At 43.7% G+C, this 16536-nt stretch overlaps 1 protein-coding gene across 1 annotated transcript in view; it reads right to left on the minus strand.

Moving 5' to 3' along the window:
• The window catches only part of si:ch211-246m6.5 (von Willebrand factor D and EGF domain-containing protein), a 29591-nt gene that overhangs the window by 3330 nt on the left and 9725 nt on the right, over window positions 1-16536 (minus strand). The window contains exons 6-26 of the mRNA XM_036214438.1: window positions 15069-15158; window positions 14815-14956; window positions 14345-14562; window positions 14046-14119; window positions 13680-13953; window positions 12443-12645; window positions 11458-12344; window positions 11198-11334; window positions 10956-11114; window positions 10778-10882; window positions 9296-9410; window positions 7776-8041; window positions 7492-7708; window positions 7285-7422; window positions 4725-5051; window positions 3034-3204; window positions 1883-2202; window positions 1313-1802; window positions 1111-1206; window positions 922-1017; window positions 683-778 (exon numbers count right to left, since the gene is read on the minus strand). Coding sequence (XP_036070331.1) covers window positions 683-778; window positions 922-1017; window positions 1111-1206; window positions 1313-1802; window positions 1883-2202; window positions 3034-3204; window positions 4725-5051; window positions 7285-7422; window positions 7492-7708; window positions 7776-8041; window positions 9296-9410; window positions 10778-10882; window positions 10956-11114; window positions 11198-11334; window positions 11458-12344; window positions 12443-12645; window positions 13680-13953; window positions 14046-14119; window positions 14345-14562; window positions 14815-14956; window positions 15069-15158 — 4621 coding nt within the window. The remainder of the gene's footprint in view (window positions 1-682; window positions 779-921; window positions 1018-1110; window positions 1207-1312; window positions 1803-1882; window positions 2203-3033; window positions 3205-4724; window positions 5052-7284; window positions 7423-7491; window positions 7709-7775; window positions 8042-9295; window positions 9411-10777; window positions 10883-10955; window positions 11115-11197; window positions 11335-11457; window positions 12345-12442; window positions 12646-13679; window positions 13954-14045; window positions 14120-14344; window positions 14563-14814; window positions 14957-15068; window positions 15159-16536) is intronic.

A 16536-nucleotide genomic window follows, 5' to 3' on the forward strand; every position in this document is an offset into this window, starting at 1 on the left:
GATTTTCTTGTGAAAATCCTGATGCGGCCCAGCCTCACCCACACTCCGCCTCCAGCGGCCCCCGGCTGAATTGAGTTTGAGACCCCTGCTATAGAACAAACAGTTCATTATTACCATGTTTACCAGTTAACATGTGCGTGAATTGATCCCTTGTGTAAATTTACCACAAGTGTGAATTTACCATGTCTGTCATTTGACCACATGTGTGAATATAATGTTTTTTTGTGTAAAATGTACTAAGGATGCTGATAGTATATAATTGTGTTTATTTTATGGAGCTCTTTCATCGATAAGTCAATAAAGTTGATTTATTTCTTAATAAAACACAGTTTGATTAGGATTTTCCCATAAAACCTGTCCATTTCCTATAGGGTTTCATATAATTTTCCTTTGTAAACTGGGAGGGACTGAAAACAATCACTAAAATGTGTGCTTAAGTTAAAAGAAAAATACATTGGAATTTTTCCTGAAAAATTGTTGCAACTTTAGGTTTTTTTGTGAAAAAAAAAAACCCAAAAAGATCTTGGAGGGGTGGTTTCCACCAATATCTTTCTGGAATTCAGTATTCCATGGAAATTTGGATAATACTTTTTGAACCTAATCTCTGGTTAAAAAAAAAAACTGCAACAAATACACTAAAGAAAAAACTCAGTAAGAACCAACGATCCATTTTTAAACTCACTTGTTTCACAGCGAGAACCAACAAAGCCATACGGACAGGAGCAGGTCTGGATTCCCACACAGCTACCTCCATTTTCACATGGTAACCTGCACAGAGCTTCAGAAACACATTTCAATTGTACCAACTAAACATGCTAAAATGATCATATTTCATAAATGTATGTAAAGTTCCCATCTTAGCCTTAAACTGTCCGAACAAGTCGTCTCTATTTTTGGGAGATTTGCGCGGATCAACTATACCTTCCTGGCAAGTTTCCCCCTGGAAACCTCTGGGGCACTGACACACATCTGGAGCGATGCAAACACCGCCGTTCATGCACTCTGGAGCACAGATCGCTTTATAAATCCGTTTAAAAAAAGGGAAAATTAGGAAAGCAAATGTTGATCCAAAGATGGAGGCATTGTTTGTATCTAGAGTCCGTCTCTTACCGAACTGACAGTTTGGCCCTGTGTATCCCGGTTTGCAACGACATGTGTTGGGTGCAGCACATTGCATGTTCCTTCCACACGCGTGCCTGCAAAGAGCTTGAGAACAAGAACTTGTTTAGATTTTTGTGGACATCCACCGGGTTCAAAAGTAGGACACACCGCCCTACTGGTGGCTGCTCCCCAGTTCACAGATGAGTACTACCTTGACACTTCCGTCCATCACCAGTATATCCTACAGGACATCTCCCACACCGGAAGCCTCCCTCCATGGACGATTGGCACTGGACACCAGGAAAGCACGGCCTCTCCGAACAGCTCACTGGCAGTTTATAAGCTGAAGTGCCGCTCCTGACCCCTTCCCTGATGGAGCTGGTTTGTAGTGGCGGGGAGTTGTCCACGGTTTCCCGTTGAGTTGTTAGCATCAGTTCTGTCCTCTGTACTCTCGTATCCTCTGATCTGGACTCCGAATCTTCTCCGTCGGCGGAGAAGTCGGACTCAGACAGAGAATAGGACAGAGCTGTGAGGGCGGCAGTGAGAGGTACAGCTGGTTTGGGCGGGGTCCATGGTTTGGCGCGGGTGGTGACTTGGTAGTTGAGCCGGGGTTTTGGGTTCTGTTGGGGCTTTGCAATTGGATAAACTTGTCTGGATGGAGTCATCTCATAAACTTTGGCTCCAGCTGGTGTTCCTTTTGACTAGTAGACACCACAGAGAAGGATCAAAGTGCTGCTCAAGTCTATGGATGCAAATTTCAGTCACTCAACTATCAACTCACCTCAGAGTCCACCTTTGTATGAGTACTGGTTCTAGATCTTGTGTTCTCGATGGTGACTGATCTGGAATTGTAGACCCTGGTAGATGTCCTTGGATTATCTTTAGGAATAGTAACTGCCTCTCTCCGTCCTGTCCCAGCTCCTCTTTGCGATGCCGCTTCCACATGTCGTGGATTCTCTCTGGTTACAGGTGAGGACAGGTGCTTGTAGCTGCGTCTTGTTGGGAGGCTAGGTAGGTGGAGCTTGGACACTTGACTACTGCCTCTGTAAGGGGATCGACTGGGTTTGACTAAGGTTTGCTGCTGAAGGAGACGACTTGATGCTGAGGGAAGACACAAAAGTCTCTCAGTTTCTTCAAGATGATTCCCACCTAACACCGTCAGAAGGACTTTTCACCAGGCCAGTACAAAATCTTACGATTTCTTTTCTACGGATACAAAATCCTTATAGTACAAAACTTTTTTTTTAAAGGACAGATAAGACTTCTGCAACAAATCTAACTTCAAACTTTCAGTTTTGATGCTAGGTCAGTGTACAGGTGTGGCGAGAGGTGCTACTTGGTGACGCGATGGCATGGAACGTAAAAAAATTTGACATGCGGCAAAAATTTTTAACTTTGAAGAGTTAAAGTATCTATGGGTACAATTTCTTTTTCGACAGATGTATGGATACTTGAGCAATAACCTCATATGGGCGCCCCGAACCCGCCACTTGTGTTTGTGGGAAAACAGCAATACTCCCGGAGAAAGCATACATACAATTGGAGATATAATTGATAAAAAAAAGATGGAACATAGTTTTCTAGATTTATGGAATAGAAGAAAATGTCTTTGTTGGTCCATTGAAAATGTTGCCAAAAAAGATGACTCAAGTAAGACCCTTTGGCCATGTGGTTTCTGCATTCAGTGAGCGTCATACTACTATCATGTTTTGTCTACTGCCATAAATTGCAGTCTTTCTGATAATAAGAAGCACAAACAACAGATAATTTCTTTAGAAAATTGAAAATAGACTGAATCAAAAGTCTTACTGGACCGACATACATTTCATTTATAGTCATCTCAACAAATCTCATCTCAGACCAATCACACCGACCAAAGACATTTCAGCATTGACTGGAGTAAATAAGGAAATGTGGAAAGGAAGTCCTAACCTTCTTTGGGGGTCTTCATGCAGACGCGCCCATTGCCGTACAGTCCAGGTGGGCAGCGTCCGCAGACGTAGCCGACGTGCGGCGGCCTGCGGTTGATGCACTGGACTCCAGGGAAGCAGGGCCGGCTGGCGCATGTGGCCGACATGTTGACGGCCTTAGCCAGGGGGGATCCTGGAAGACAATGCGGTTGTGTGGTCAGATCTGATGTTCCATGTAGAACGGCTCGGTTTGTGATCAGCTTGTGGAGCAATTCTGACCTGCCTATGTCTGTAGTCAAATTTTATATCACTTGTTTTTCTAACAAGTTTTATTTTTTTATCTGCAGACCAGTAATCAGACTAGTGAGTAAATTAACATTTATTTCTTTCATTGAAATTTACCATCCAGAAAGTTCCTTAGAGCATTTGACTCCAATTATGTAAGCAAGTAAGGGAATATTTAAATAGTGACCCCCATTTGTGCATCAAATTGCCATTGGACACCTCTCTTTCAACGCACGTCAAATTAGCTACTTGACGCTCCGGACACATGTGGGAGGAGCTACTGTAAAAAGTTTTTAGTGTAATTGCTAAATGAGAGCATTGACTTTATGTCTCATATAAAGTATACCAAAGCTGACTCCGTGATTGGTTGTCGGTAAGAGTCTTCTGTGTCAAAGTTCATAATTTTGTAAAGACACACTCTAATGAATATCATCTTTTTTTGTATTTTTAACATTTTATTGTAGAATTTTTCCTATAATTGAGGACATATATCAAATAATTTACAATTAAAACTACATTTTTGTCTTTTCCTTAATTCAAATTGTGTTGGATTAGAAAACCGAATGCTAGAAAAAGCTGGGACTAATGATGCGACTGCTGACTGGGCGTACCACAGTCTCTTTCCAACCCCTTCCACGCATTTCTTTTCCTTGTCCGAGTTGGCCTCTGGTCCAAAACTGTACAGCCATATTGATCCGATATTACTCACCATTATTTTTGCGCCGCTAATGCTAGCTTGAGGCTATAAGCTCGAGAGTGAGTGTGCAAACAGAGCAAAAGGGGAGGGGAAGGGGCCAGGGTTTCTCCGAGCCAAGTCAGAGTTATTTATCGATAAAATATGCTTAAAAAATTGCTAAGGCTTTTTGATTTTGTCAAAAAAACCTGCACAATCATATTTAAAAATCAAAACAATTTTGCAAAAGAAAAAATATGGTTGGACTGCAATTTGAATTCTGGGATTGATGTGATGCCAAAAACGGCAAACAGCCAATGTTCAAAAGGCTCTGCAGGAGATCTGAGCGCATTTGTACATTGACTTTAAAACTGGACGCCACTGACACAAGAATCGCAATAATTGTTAACATGGCTTAACTCTGGAGATTTCGACAGCTAAACCACTAAATAACAAACGCTCTTTAACATTCTGTAACTCTTGGACCATTTACTCAATCAACTGATCCTGTACAATCCACTGATACTGATGTGGAGAAAGCCAACCGGATATTGACTTTGTGCCAAAAGCTGCTATTCTTCCTGAAAGAATCAGCTGATCTACGTTGATTGCGTAAGAAATTCACTACTATGAAGTGTTTAACAGTTCAAGTCTGGAATTTGGTAACGGTTGAAGAGTTACGGTTGTCCAAAGAGTGTCAACGCTGGAGCTGAACCTCTAGCGGTAAATGGTTAACCTACGAGTGTCGGACTTACCTGCTGCTTTTCCGCCACTTCCCGACGTTACCACGGAAACGCTTTCAACTGCACTGTTGGGTTTCTGCTGACCAGACGCCACATTGTTTGTGGCGATCTTAAGGCCTGAGTTGATTCCCGGAGACCTCTCTAGTAAAGAGGTGAACTCGGCCTTTGAGTCCCTTGTTGCCGGTAGCTTTTGCTCTTTAGCCTCAGCGGTCGTGGAAGCGTCAAATGAAATTTTCTGGAAAGCGTCCGTCCTTCTGGGGGTCTTCAGCTGAATGTTGGACTTGTAAACACTCGTGCGAGGAGCAGGTCTTGACGAGACGGTGGTTGCTCCATAGACTGCTGCAAGGAAGGAAATGGAAATCCTAACTTCTCTTTCAACAATACTTCCAAGCAGAGGCTGTTTTTACACTCTACTAAGGAAACACCCAACAAGTCTCAGTGTCTCTCGTAAAGTTTTGTATTAGCCACCTTTTTATATGTTTTGTAAAGTCTAGATTGTTACAAGAAATTGCTGGGTTTCTTTTTGGCATCCATCTGGACTTTAAGTTGGCCTAAAAAGTTCCTGACTTGTGTTTTTATTGCAACTCCTATTTCTGTATCCAACAAGACCCCCTTGATAGGCCAAAATTGTCAAGTCTACTTTTTAGGCCAAACATAAAGGACTTCTTGAGTCTGTTGCTTTGTAGAAATGACCTAACGACCTTTATCGTTGGACAGTTCTGCTTACAAGACACACTCTTGCTTGGTTGAAGATTTGACAACACTTGAAGTTTCCCTTTTTTATCAACACATCTACACAAGAGCGACAAAACTGAATTGTAGGCCAACAATAAGGATGGCAGCCCCTTCCTGACATTTGGTTTAAATCAGTCACAACTATCCAATCCCTCCAGAGAGCCCCTCTGAGACCGAGCCTTACAGAACTCATTTGTTGTTGTGAGTTGATGCTACTGTTCACAATTACTGACAAAAATACATTTTTTGTGGTTTCATACATAAAATCAAACATCAAACATCTTCAGGGTATAAAATGATCCCAAAATTTGCTTTTTTTTTCTTTTAAATCTTTAGAGCTGAACGGTTTCATGACTTTGGAGAACAGCAGGGTTCAATAACTTTCAGTCTCTTATTGGGTCCAGATTTTGGAATTCTCCGACTCTCTGGACAAACTAACATCATCTCCACATCTGGAGACAGCAGTAAGAACATGAAGCCTTTCTCAGAACACAGTTAAGAAATGGCAAGAGATGACAAACAGAAGGAAACTCCTACCGGGATTGTTCTGACAGATAAACAAAAATGTGCACATGTGTTGAAGTAGCGAGTCATAACAGAACAAAAAGCTTTATTTGTATACTTGACAACTCTAATGAACTTCCAACCGGCCTAAAATCTAAACTTCCCACAGGGTTTCAGTCAATTACAATTTGTCTTGTTTCTTCTAAAAACACGATTGGACTCGTCTTAGTTGTCAGTATTTTTTATTCAATCAACTCTGACTTTTGTTATCTTAAAGATGTTACACAGATAGTTAGAAGCCAGAAAGCAAACTATCCATCAATTATCCATCTATGATCTATCAATTGTCCATCTATGATCTATCATCTATCCATCTACGATATATCATCTGTCCATCTATGATCTATCAATTATCCATCTATGATCTATCAATTGTCCATCAATGATCTGTCATCTATCCATCTATGATCTATCAATTATCCATCTATGATCTATCAATTATCCATCTATGATCTATCAATTATCCATCTATGATCTATCAATTATCCATCTATTATCTATCAATTGTCCATCTACAATATATCATCTATCCATCTATGATCTATCAATTGTCCATCAATGATCTATCATCCATCCATCTATGATCTATCATCTTTCCATCAATGATCTGTCATCTATCCATCTGTGATCTATCAATAATCCATCTATCATCCATCCATCAATGAGCGAGTTTTTTTCCAAAGTTTACCACAAAAAACCGTGTGTGGTAAGAATATTGGCATGATAAAAGTCTTCACAGTTTCCAACCCCACTCACTAGATCGATCCATTTGGACAAAAGACATAAATAGGATTTTTAGCTTAACAAAAGTTCAATAGACTGCCCCATTACCCAGCATGCATTTGTGACACAAACCACAGCTGTAGGAGCCAGAGCTGTTAATAGACCCCATTCAAACCGCTTGAAAGCAAACTAAACAGAATCTGCCATTAAAATGTTTTTAGGATTAGACTTGAGACCACCTGCATTTACTGAGGCATGTGATTGGTCAGTTTATCATTTTAATAACTACCATTAATATTAGCAAAAACATGTTAAAAAAAGGTAGCAGATCAAGAGTGGTTATTCTAACAAATAGAATGACTGTTTAACAGCTGTTTGTTTCTCTATTGAAGTCTATGGGATTTTGGCTTCTTGGAGTCAGCGAGTACTTCCTGCTTGGAACGCCACGGAGGAGGGGTCAGTAATTCTCATGTACAGTCAATGGTCTTTCCTCGACATAACTTTTTTTTTCATGATTCCACCAGATTTTTCTGAATTTGTTTCATCTTACCGTTACAAGTCGTCCCATTTCCCAGCATGCCTTTGGGACACGAACCGCAGCTGTAGGAACCAAAGCTGTTGAAGCACTGGACTCCTGGGAAACAAGGTTTCCTCTCACACTCGTTGACGTCCTCCAAACAAGTCGAACCTGCCCGACAGTCGTAGCGTGAACTGCAGCCGGTTCAACGATAACGGATTTACAGACCTTATGTCTTACCGCGCAGTCCTGCAGGACAGAAGCACTGGTACCCGCCGTTGCCGTTGGAAACGCATCTGCCAGCACCACACGGCGCTGACGAGCATTCATCTCCACCGCAGAGAACGCCGTTCCTCCCCTCCGGACACACGCACAGATATTTGCCGCTGCCGGCAGGAAAGTTGACGTCCGTCACGCACGTGCCCCCGTTCAGACAACCACAAGGCACCACCTCGATCTGTCACACCGGAGAAAAAATACAGCTCGATACGCCTTCAGTAGACCTTCTCTACTTTCACCAGTACCTCTACGGTGAAGCTGCTCTGGGCGTTACACTCGTCCGACAGCGTGAAGCGAATCGAGCGTCTCGTTCCGAAGCCCTCCTCGAGCAGCGGCACCCTCCAGATCAGGAGGCCGGCGGGGGAGAGCACCGCCCCCTTTGGGCCTTCCTGGAGCTGGAAGAGAAGCTCCGAGCCTTCAGGGTCGGACGCCGCAAACTGGAAGACGAAATTCTCTCCGGCGAATGTCCTCAAGCTGGCCTGCGGTCTGTGGAAGGATGGCGGCTGGTTGACTGAAAACAGACAGAAAACAATATATGAGAATGTCAAAATCTGAGTGAATACTCAATTCTGATTGGCTGCTGGGTGTGCATTAGAGAGTGATAATCCACAGTGATAATGCACACCTAAAAAACAAGTACCGGTTACATATCCCAGAAGATCTGGATCACTGCGCTAGCTTCTTTAAAACAAACGTTTGCTTCATGTACTGGACACAAACAAGCGGTAAGAGGTGAACTTTCTCTCTGAACTGATGCCATTTCTCCATGCGGGGGAAAGAGAGATCCCTCTTCACTCCTCTCCAGAGTGCAGAAGGGCTCTTCTGTGTGGAGATACACCTCAGCAGCGCAGCAACTCCTTCGGATGCAAACATTTCATACAAGCGTCTTCAGTTATTGGAGTTTTTGTGACAAACCGGAAAAGGAAAAACAAATCAGCGTGAAAGCGTGAAAACACACATACATATATATAACAACATTAATTTTATGTTTCACATGTATGCTTTGAATTTGACACTTCTTCGTTTTAGACTTTCTTAAACTTTGTTTCAAATACTACTATTTGTTTTGGGTATAACTTTCTTTGATCTGAATTTGACTTCTGTTTTTTTTGTTCGAGTTTATTTTAAATACTAGACTTTGTTTAAAGTACGACTTTTCTGTGTTTTTAGTATGACTTTTTCTTGTTTTAAATACGACTCTTTGTTTAAAATACACATTTTCTTTGTTTTGAATACATATTTTCTTTGAGTAATTCTTTGTGCACAACTTTGTCTGTATTAATACATTTTATTTTGACAGTTATCCAATTGCATCAAAAGCTCTTTTAGTTTTTGCACTTGTTTCTTAGTTTACAGGAACTTGAGCCCCCACTTTGTACGCTGCTGTACTTTGATGCAAAAAGAAGACAAAAGTGTGAGTTTGATCCAGAGCAAAAACTAAAAATAGAAAAACTAGAAGAGGAACTCGTCGTCGGATTGCACCCTGACCCTTTTCCCCCAAAAGTGATTGATTTAAATTCAGTTACTGAGGCCAATTAGGAGTTAAGCCCATTTACTGCAGCACTTCCATCTTGATTGTCAGTTGGTGCTTCTGTGGAAATCAATCATGTGACCCCCCCACTCCTCTCCAGGAGTGGTTGGGCGGCGGGTCAGGGCATGCTTGGAAAGCTCCTTTGATCTGCTAATGTGAGCTAGCAGCCACTCGCAGCACCGAGTAGAAACCTCGCGCCCTGTGATGTGCAGACCGAGCGTAAATCGCTCGTACCGTGGTTTAGAGACCAGGTGAACTTGGACGAGTTGGGGTCACAGAGGAGGCAGGGGCTGCTGGGGTTGGCTTCTCCGGCTGCGAAGCACATTCCGTCGATGCTGCAAGTCCCTTCCTGCTCGACAGAAGCAAAGAAAGAGCAGGAAATCAGCTGTTGGTGTCCACCGTCAGCAGAAGAGTCAATTTACTTCCCTTTGTAGTTTTTGCTCTAGAAGATGTGTTTTTCAATTACTCCTTTAGCACGCAGTTATGAAGGTATATTAATGACAAGCTGTATTTTTAATACAAATATACACACTAGACGAGTAATATCTGAAGTCACCCATTAACTTGTATTAAAGCCTAATTTGGGACAGGCAAAATGACTGTCATTTGCTCCGCCCCTTTCATCAGTCCTCTGAAAAAAAAGCTCTTTTAAAATCAAAATGACTCATTTTGTTATTATTTAAAATCTCTCCTCATAGTTGTCATGAAAAGAAAAATAAAAACGAAAAATGTTTACTTTCAGTGTGAAATCTGACTTTTCAACACAGGAAAAAATGTCTCCACTCTGAAACCGACCTCCAATTACAGCAAAATACAACATTCCATGTTTCCTGGTGTTGGTGAACTTTCTCAAATAAAAGGTAGGTTTTTGATTCCCATGTTGGGGGCTTGTCCAGGATCTTTCAGGAAAAATGGTTGGCTGGGATCTCAAATGGAAAATTGGTTTTTGATTCCCATGTTATGCAGGGGTTTGTCCGGGATCTTTAGGAGATTAAGTAGTGAGCTGGGATCACAAATGGAAAGTAGGTTTTTGACTCCCGTGTTATGCAGGGGTTTGTCCGGGATCTTTCAGGAAATTAAGTGGTCGGCTAGAATCACAAATGGAAAATTGTTTTTTGATTACCATTTTGGGGGCTTGTCCAGGATCTTTCAGAAAAATGGTCGACTGGGATCTCAAATGGAAAGTAGGTTTTTGACTCCCATGTTTTGTGGGGGCTTGTCCGGGATCTTTCAGGAAATTAAGTGGTCGGCTGGGATCACAAATGGAAAATTGCTTTTTGATTACCATTTTGGGGGCTTGTCCAGGATCTTTCAGAAAAAATGGTCGACTGGGATCTCAAATGGAAAGTGGGTTTTTGATTCCCATTTCTTGTCCGGGATGTTTAGGAGATTAAGTAGTTGGCTTGGATCGACTGTTTTCTTGAGTGGCGCCTGAGCAGAGGTGTGCTGATTTGTCTTGTATTATTGTGACCAATAAAGGGGAAAACCTTACCATACGCCTTTAGTTTGGAGCATTTTATTGCTTATTCAACACTAAAATGATTAGAGATGTGCTGCAAATGCAATCTGGAGCAGATTGCTCTTCAGAGGCAGTTTTCTTAATTCAATATACAAACAGGATCCCAAAAATCTTCTGGTGAACATATAGACGATATTTAGCTAAAATGTTAGCCACTAAAGACAGGAAAGAACAGCTTTCCTACAAATGTAAGTTACCTTTAACTTACAGAGTCCTGAGCGAGATGGGTCACAGATCTGGCAGACGCCATCGTAGATGGTCAGAACCTTCGTTTGGCTAAACTGGGAGCCATCATTTGACACCTGAGACACAAAAGAAGTCAGGAATGTGTCCTAAAATATATGTTTGGGGTTCAGTGTGAGATATCCAGCTTGCCTTAATATCCCAGCGCGCGTAAGGTTTATCGTCCATCAGCTCTTCAGTGCTGACAGCGGTGTTGCTCAGCGATGGAACAGCGCAGTCCACCGCATTAGAACTGAGGAAGGTAGCTTTGGTCCTCTGTTTTTCTCCTGGGAGCCAAACGTTGTTCAGGTACTGTCAAAGGCATTTAGAGGGGAAAAAAGTTAAACATTTAAGGCTCTTTTGTTGGTCTCATTTGTGATGTCACCTTTTCTCACCTTCAGTCGTGTAACGTAGCAACTCAGGTCAGGGGAATTGATAAAGCCGAGGCCAAAGACTCGAATGCTCCGGCAGTCGAAGACTCTGAAGTCACATAGTCCACCGTTCTCCAAATCGGTTAACTCGATCGGCTGATCTTAAGGGCAAAAAACATTTAGACATACATTTGAAGTACGTTTAAATTTCAGATAATCCCAGTTTGTCTCCGTAGCAACACCCCTAGAAGTTAGGGTTTGCAAAGTCATTCAGAGGTACTTACTGATGGCCAGGCTGCAGTCATGATGGCTGTAGCTGGGGTAACACTTGCACCCCCATTCCGTGCACTCCCCGTTTCCATTGCAAAAGTCCGGGCACCGCAGGGCCATCATTACTTCCGCAGGAGCACCGAGGGAGTTCATCAAGTCCATAGACCTGTAGGTGCGGTTTTCGAACAACCGCCTCTCACATTCGTTCTCCAAGTACGGCTGTAGGGCGCCCTCCCAACTCAGGTCATCTTTGAGCTGCAGGTCCATCATGCAGAGAGTTACCGCTTCATCCAGATGCCGTCCCAGGAGTTCTTTGCACACTGAGCCAACTGTGGAGTTGGCCAAAGCCGTCTGACACAGCTCTAGGGCTTTGGACGAGGTCATGCCGCTCGGCGTGGGCCACCGGGATTGCACAAGGGGCCGAGGTTCCACCTGGTGGTCCTCAGGGAAAAAGTAAGCAAAGCTCTCGAGATCAACTTGAGTGAGGCTCTGAGCCTCGAACACGGGACGGAAATCAAGAGAATCCAGTCGCTTCGGTCTGTCAACAGAAAGCAGGAGATCCTCCCTGAGCTCACCAGCTAGTTCCAAATCCCTGTTATCGTCTTGGTTGTTCTGGCCGTGCAGCCAGAGGTGTTCCGGACGAAGACCGAAGGCAGACATTGTCAGAATGTTTTCGTCTTTCTCTGGACTCTTAATGTATTCCACCGTTGTGTCTAAAGAGGGAAACACGGATGTGTAATCCACATTATCGAAGGCGGCACAAGCAGAGCGGGGATTGGTCGTCTCCCTGCTGGCATGTTGAGAGACACCGTGGTCTCTACGGCACTGACAGAAAGGTCTCCTAAACTCTTGGATTGCCCCAGGAGGAGTTTTGTCAAATAAACTCTCGCCAGGAGCTATCCTAACAGAAAGACAATGAGAGCAAATTACAATTCTTGTTTGGGAAGCTACAGTTATATTTGTATCCCTAACAAAGGAATTCTGTTCCTAAAAGCTGACCTCCAGTCTTCTATAAACCGATGCAGGTCTTCAGGGCCGTAGATGGTGCCATTGGCGCCCTGGAAATCATTGTTTCCATTCTGGTCAAAGGTTCCACAAAGACCTTGAGTTTTGCCAAAGTCGGCGCTGGGCGCTCGGACAGAGAGACTCAAACCCCAGTCATGGACGTCGGCCCTGACCAATGCCCCAGACGGAAAGACAAGCTGCAAGAAGAGAGGGACAGATTGGCAAAACAATCATTTTACGTTGGAAACAGTCACAGCCAGCGAGGTCCAGGGGGCTCCATATGCTTAAAAGTGGCCAGAAAATTTGACCCCAATTGGGTTTTTCCACAGTTTCTGTGGTGGCCCCATCTGTGTTTGCCCATACAGAATTAAGTAGAGACTGAGTGGGTTAGTTCGCTACACTAACCAGTTACCCAGTGGACAGCTAATGTGCTAGCAAGCTCCTCTGTAGTGTGCTAGCAACCTCTGCTGTAGTATGCTAACAAGCTCTTCTGTAGCAAGCTAGCGAGCTCCGCTGTAGCTAGCTAGCAAGCCCCACAGTAGCATGCTAGTGAGATCCACTGTAGCATGCTAACAAGCTCCTCAACAGCAAGCTAGCGAGCTCCGCTGTATTGAGCTAGCAAGCTCCATTGTATCAAGCTAGCAAGCGAAGCTGTATAGAGATTGCAAGTGCTGCTCTATTGGGCTAGCGAGCTCCGCTGTATTGAGCTAGCAAGCACCGCTGTAGCATGCTAGTGAGATATACTGTAGCATGCTAGTGAGATCCACTGTAGCAGGCTAGTGAGATATACTGTAGCATGCTAGTGAGCTTCTCCACAGCAAGCTAGTGAGCTCCACTGTATCGAGCTAGCATGCTCGGCTGTATAGAGATACCAATCGCTGCTCTACTGGGCTAGCGAACTCTTCTGTATTTAGCTAGCAAGCACTACTGTATTAAGCTAGCGAGCTCCACTGTATCGAGCTAGCAAGCGACGCTGTATTGAATCTAGGAAACTCTGCTGTGTTGAGCTAGCAAACTCTACTGTAGCGAGCTAGGGAATTCGCTGACCACCAGGTGGCTGGACAGCATAGCTAGCCTACCCACTGAGTACCCACTTAAGCCGATGTGGGCAAACACAGATGGGGCCACCACGGAAACTGCGGACGAACCCATTTCTGCCCACTTTTAAACCATGTAGGGCCCACTTGGCCCTACTGGCTAGAATACAGGCACGCGGTGTTCGGATACCTACGGTGACCTTCTTCCCTTGCTGAGATTCGAGCACTCTAACCCGACAACCCTCCTTATTGAGGTTCCTCAGAGTAATCTGCGGCCGGGTTTCCTGCAGCTGGCCGTTGCACATATCGATGGTGGCTACGTCGTTCCCTTCCTTTGCCACCACGCCACAGTTGCAAGCAACAGAGTAGTGTCGACTGCCACAGTCCCACTGCCGAGAGTGCACCTCGAATTGTCTCGCCAGGCTTCGGTAGAGGACGAAGGTTCCCGTCTGGTGGTTCTCGTAACTCCTGCACAGAACAAACTTGTTCAGATGGGACGAGCCATCTAAATGTCATAAATCAAATTAAACTTTAAGGAGTCTAAGAAGCCATTTTATTACCTGCCGTCAAGTGAAATAACATGTGGGTCTGTCAAAGAGTGGCACATGGAAGTGGGAATGTCTTGGACCCTGACCTGAAGGGAGAGGGCAGGCTCGCGTTCATGGATGTTAACAAAGGCCGCACACCCTGACCTCAGGCTTTGCTGCTTTCATTAAACCCATTTGGGAATTCTCCTCTGCAGTGGATCTTCAAAGGCGCAATTCTCATGCTTGCATGGACACGATCAACCACTCGTAGAGGGCAACAATCCAAACGCCACTTCAGAACTCATGAAGACGAAGTGTGAGGGCTAACTCACTTTAAGGGATGTGGGGACGTAGCTCCTCCAGAGTCGGGGTGCACCGGGTCCGGGCAGGGCGCTGATCAGGCTGGGGCGGTTCCCGTCCCGAGTAAAGTCAGTGACGGCAGTGACAAAGAACCTTGCCCTGCCACAGCTGCCGTCGCGGCAGGTTTGAGGCTGAATCTCCACCTGGCAGGCGGACAGCACCACATTTGAGACCATATGTCCAAGACTGTCTGTGGGTTTCAACATGGCAGTAGATTAACATCCCCGCCGGCAGAACGGACATCACCACAAGAAAGCCCGCCAACATGATAACGCTAAAGAAGTTAGCAAGGATAATCAGAATCAAAATATGTTGTTTATCTCAGGGGGAAAATGCTACAGTTTGCTAAACTCTATTTTTACACTTTAAAAATGCCAAACATGGTGCTTACAATAGTTCCAGGAGTATAAACTTGTTTTCTTTCTCATCAGTGGGAGCTTACCTGGGTCTTGAACACTTAAAGACAAGGGGAGTCCACATCTGTGACCAAAGTCCAGGTGAGAACAGGGGATGGGAACGGTGCTGGTGACGGTCACCTCGTGCTCCTTACTGTTCTCTGCGATGTGGAGAGAATCTGGAGAAAACTGACAGACGTAAGACAGAAAATTGTTTAATTTAGCCGCACAAGGTGTTTTTTTTCCTACAAACAACCTGTATAACTTTGAAAGACCGTGGTCTTCATTGGAGGTCTAGTACCTTCAGTCCGGCGTAGAAACTTTCGCTTTCTTTGGAGGCAGATCTGGAGTAGCTGGCGTTCACTCTGAAGGTTGACACACTGCAAGAAAACTGAAAAGAAAAACATTTTAAGGCAAAAAATATGAAGGCAAGAACATTTTATTCATCAGAAAAAGCCCTGACGACTGGATCCGAAACATTTAACGACCTAGACCTTTAACTTCGTTCAGCTGCTGCTCCAGCACGTGTCAGAGAGGAGCCTCGTGACCGAGCCGGGCTTCCCCAAACCCAATCCAGACCCACATCTGCACAGGCAGGTAATGACGTCGCCCTGCTCCAAACAGCATCACGTGGGGAAGCTAAGGACTTCACGCTGAAACTGAAGCACTTCTCTGGAAGGATCGGCGGCTGGCTGTTTGTTTGAGAGGAAGTCTGTGTGGAATGGTGTTGACATGCTGGGAAGCCTAAATCCAGGCCTCAGCGCAGGGTGGTAGCACGTGCATTAGCATCTCCAGATGGAGAGGGCCTGCCCTTAATGATTATTGATCGGTGTTTTGTTCCTCTGCTGTCCAGATGTGGAGCAGAGACCAAGCATCCATCTTAGAGCCTGTTTTCATCTACTGGAAACTCAAACATAAAGTTATTTAAGTACATTGCAAGGTTCCAGAATGTTGATTCCTATGGAAACTACCAATGAAATCCCCAAACAAACACAAAAGAGGACCCTCTACAGCAGGGGTGTTAAACTCAATCACACAAGGGCCTAAATCCAAAACACACCTTAGGTACGGGGCGAACTGGATAAACATTTACTGAACACTCAAAAACGACATTTTTAAAACTTTAAAACCATAACTTTTTAACATAATTATGAACTAGACATGTAGCATTACCTGTGGTAATGCTAGCATGAATGCTGTAAGCTGAATTTGGCCGCCGAAGATGCTGAAATTGATAACTAAAAACACTGAAGTTGATGATGATAGCCAGCAAAAATGTTAGCTAAATGGCAGATTAGCCGAAAATGCAAACAAAAAAATTGGGTAGCCAAAACAGCTAGCATGTAGCTTAAATTATCGCTAAACTCCAAAATATTCTAAAAACAAACAAATAAAAAAAAGCTGAAATTAGCCAAAAAAGCTACCATGTAGCCTAAAATATTACCTAAACTCCAAAATGGCCTAAGAAACTAAAAAGAAAAAAAACGTAGCTTAGCCAAAACAGCTAGCATGTAGCTGAAATATTAGAGAAACTTCAAATTAGCCAAAAACGTCTTAGTAAACGCCAAAATAGTCCTAAAAGCTAACAGAATGCCAGTTTTAAAACTTTAAAACCGTAACTTTTTAACATAAATATGAATAATAAAAAGTCAGGAATATTATTCCAGAATAAATCAACTTAAACCTTAAATAACTTTCAATAAAATAAAATTCTTAAAAATTAAAAAAGTTAAAAATAAGCACAAGATAACATTAGGCCTTTAGGCCAT

The sequence above is a fragment of the Oryzias melastigma genome, linkage group LG2 (assembly GCF_002922805.2).
Source record: "Oryzias melastigma strain HK-1 linkage group LG2, ASM292280v2, whole genome shotgun sequence".
Lineage (NCBI taxonomy): Eukaryota > Metazoa > Chordata > Actinopteri > Beloniformes > Adrianichthyidae > Oryzias > Oryzias melastigma.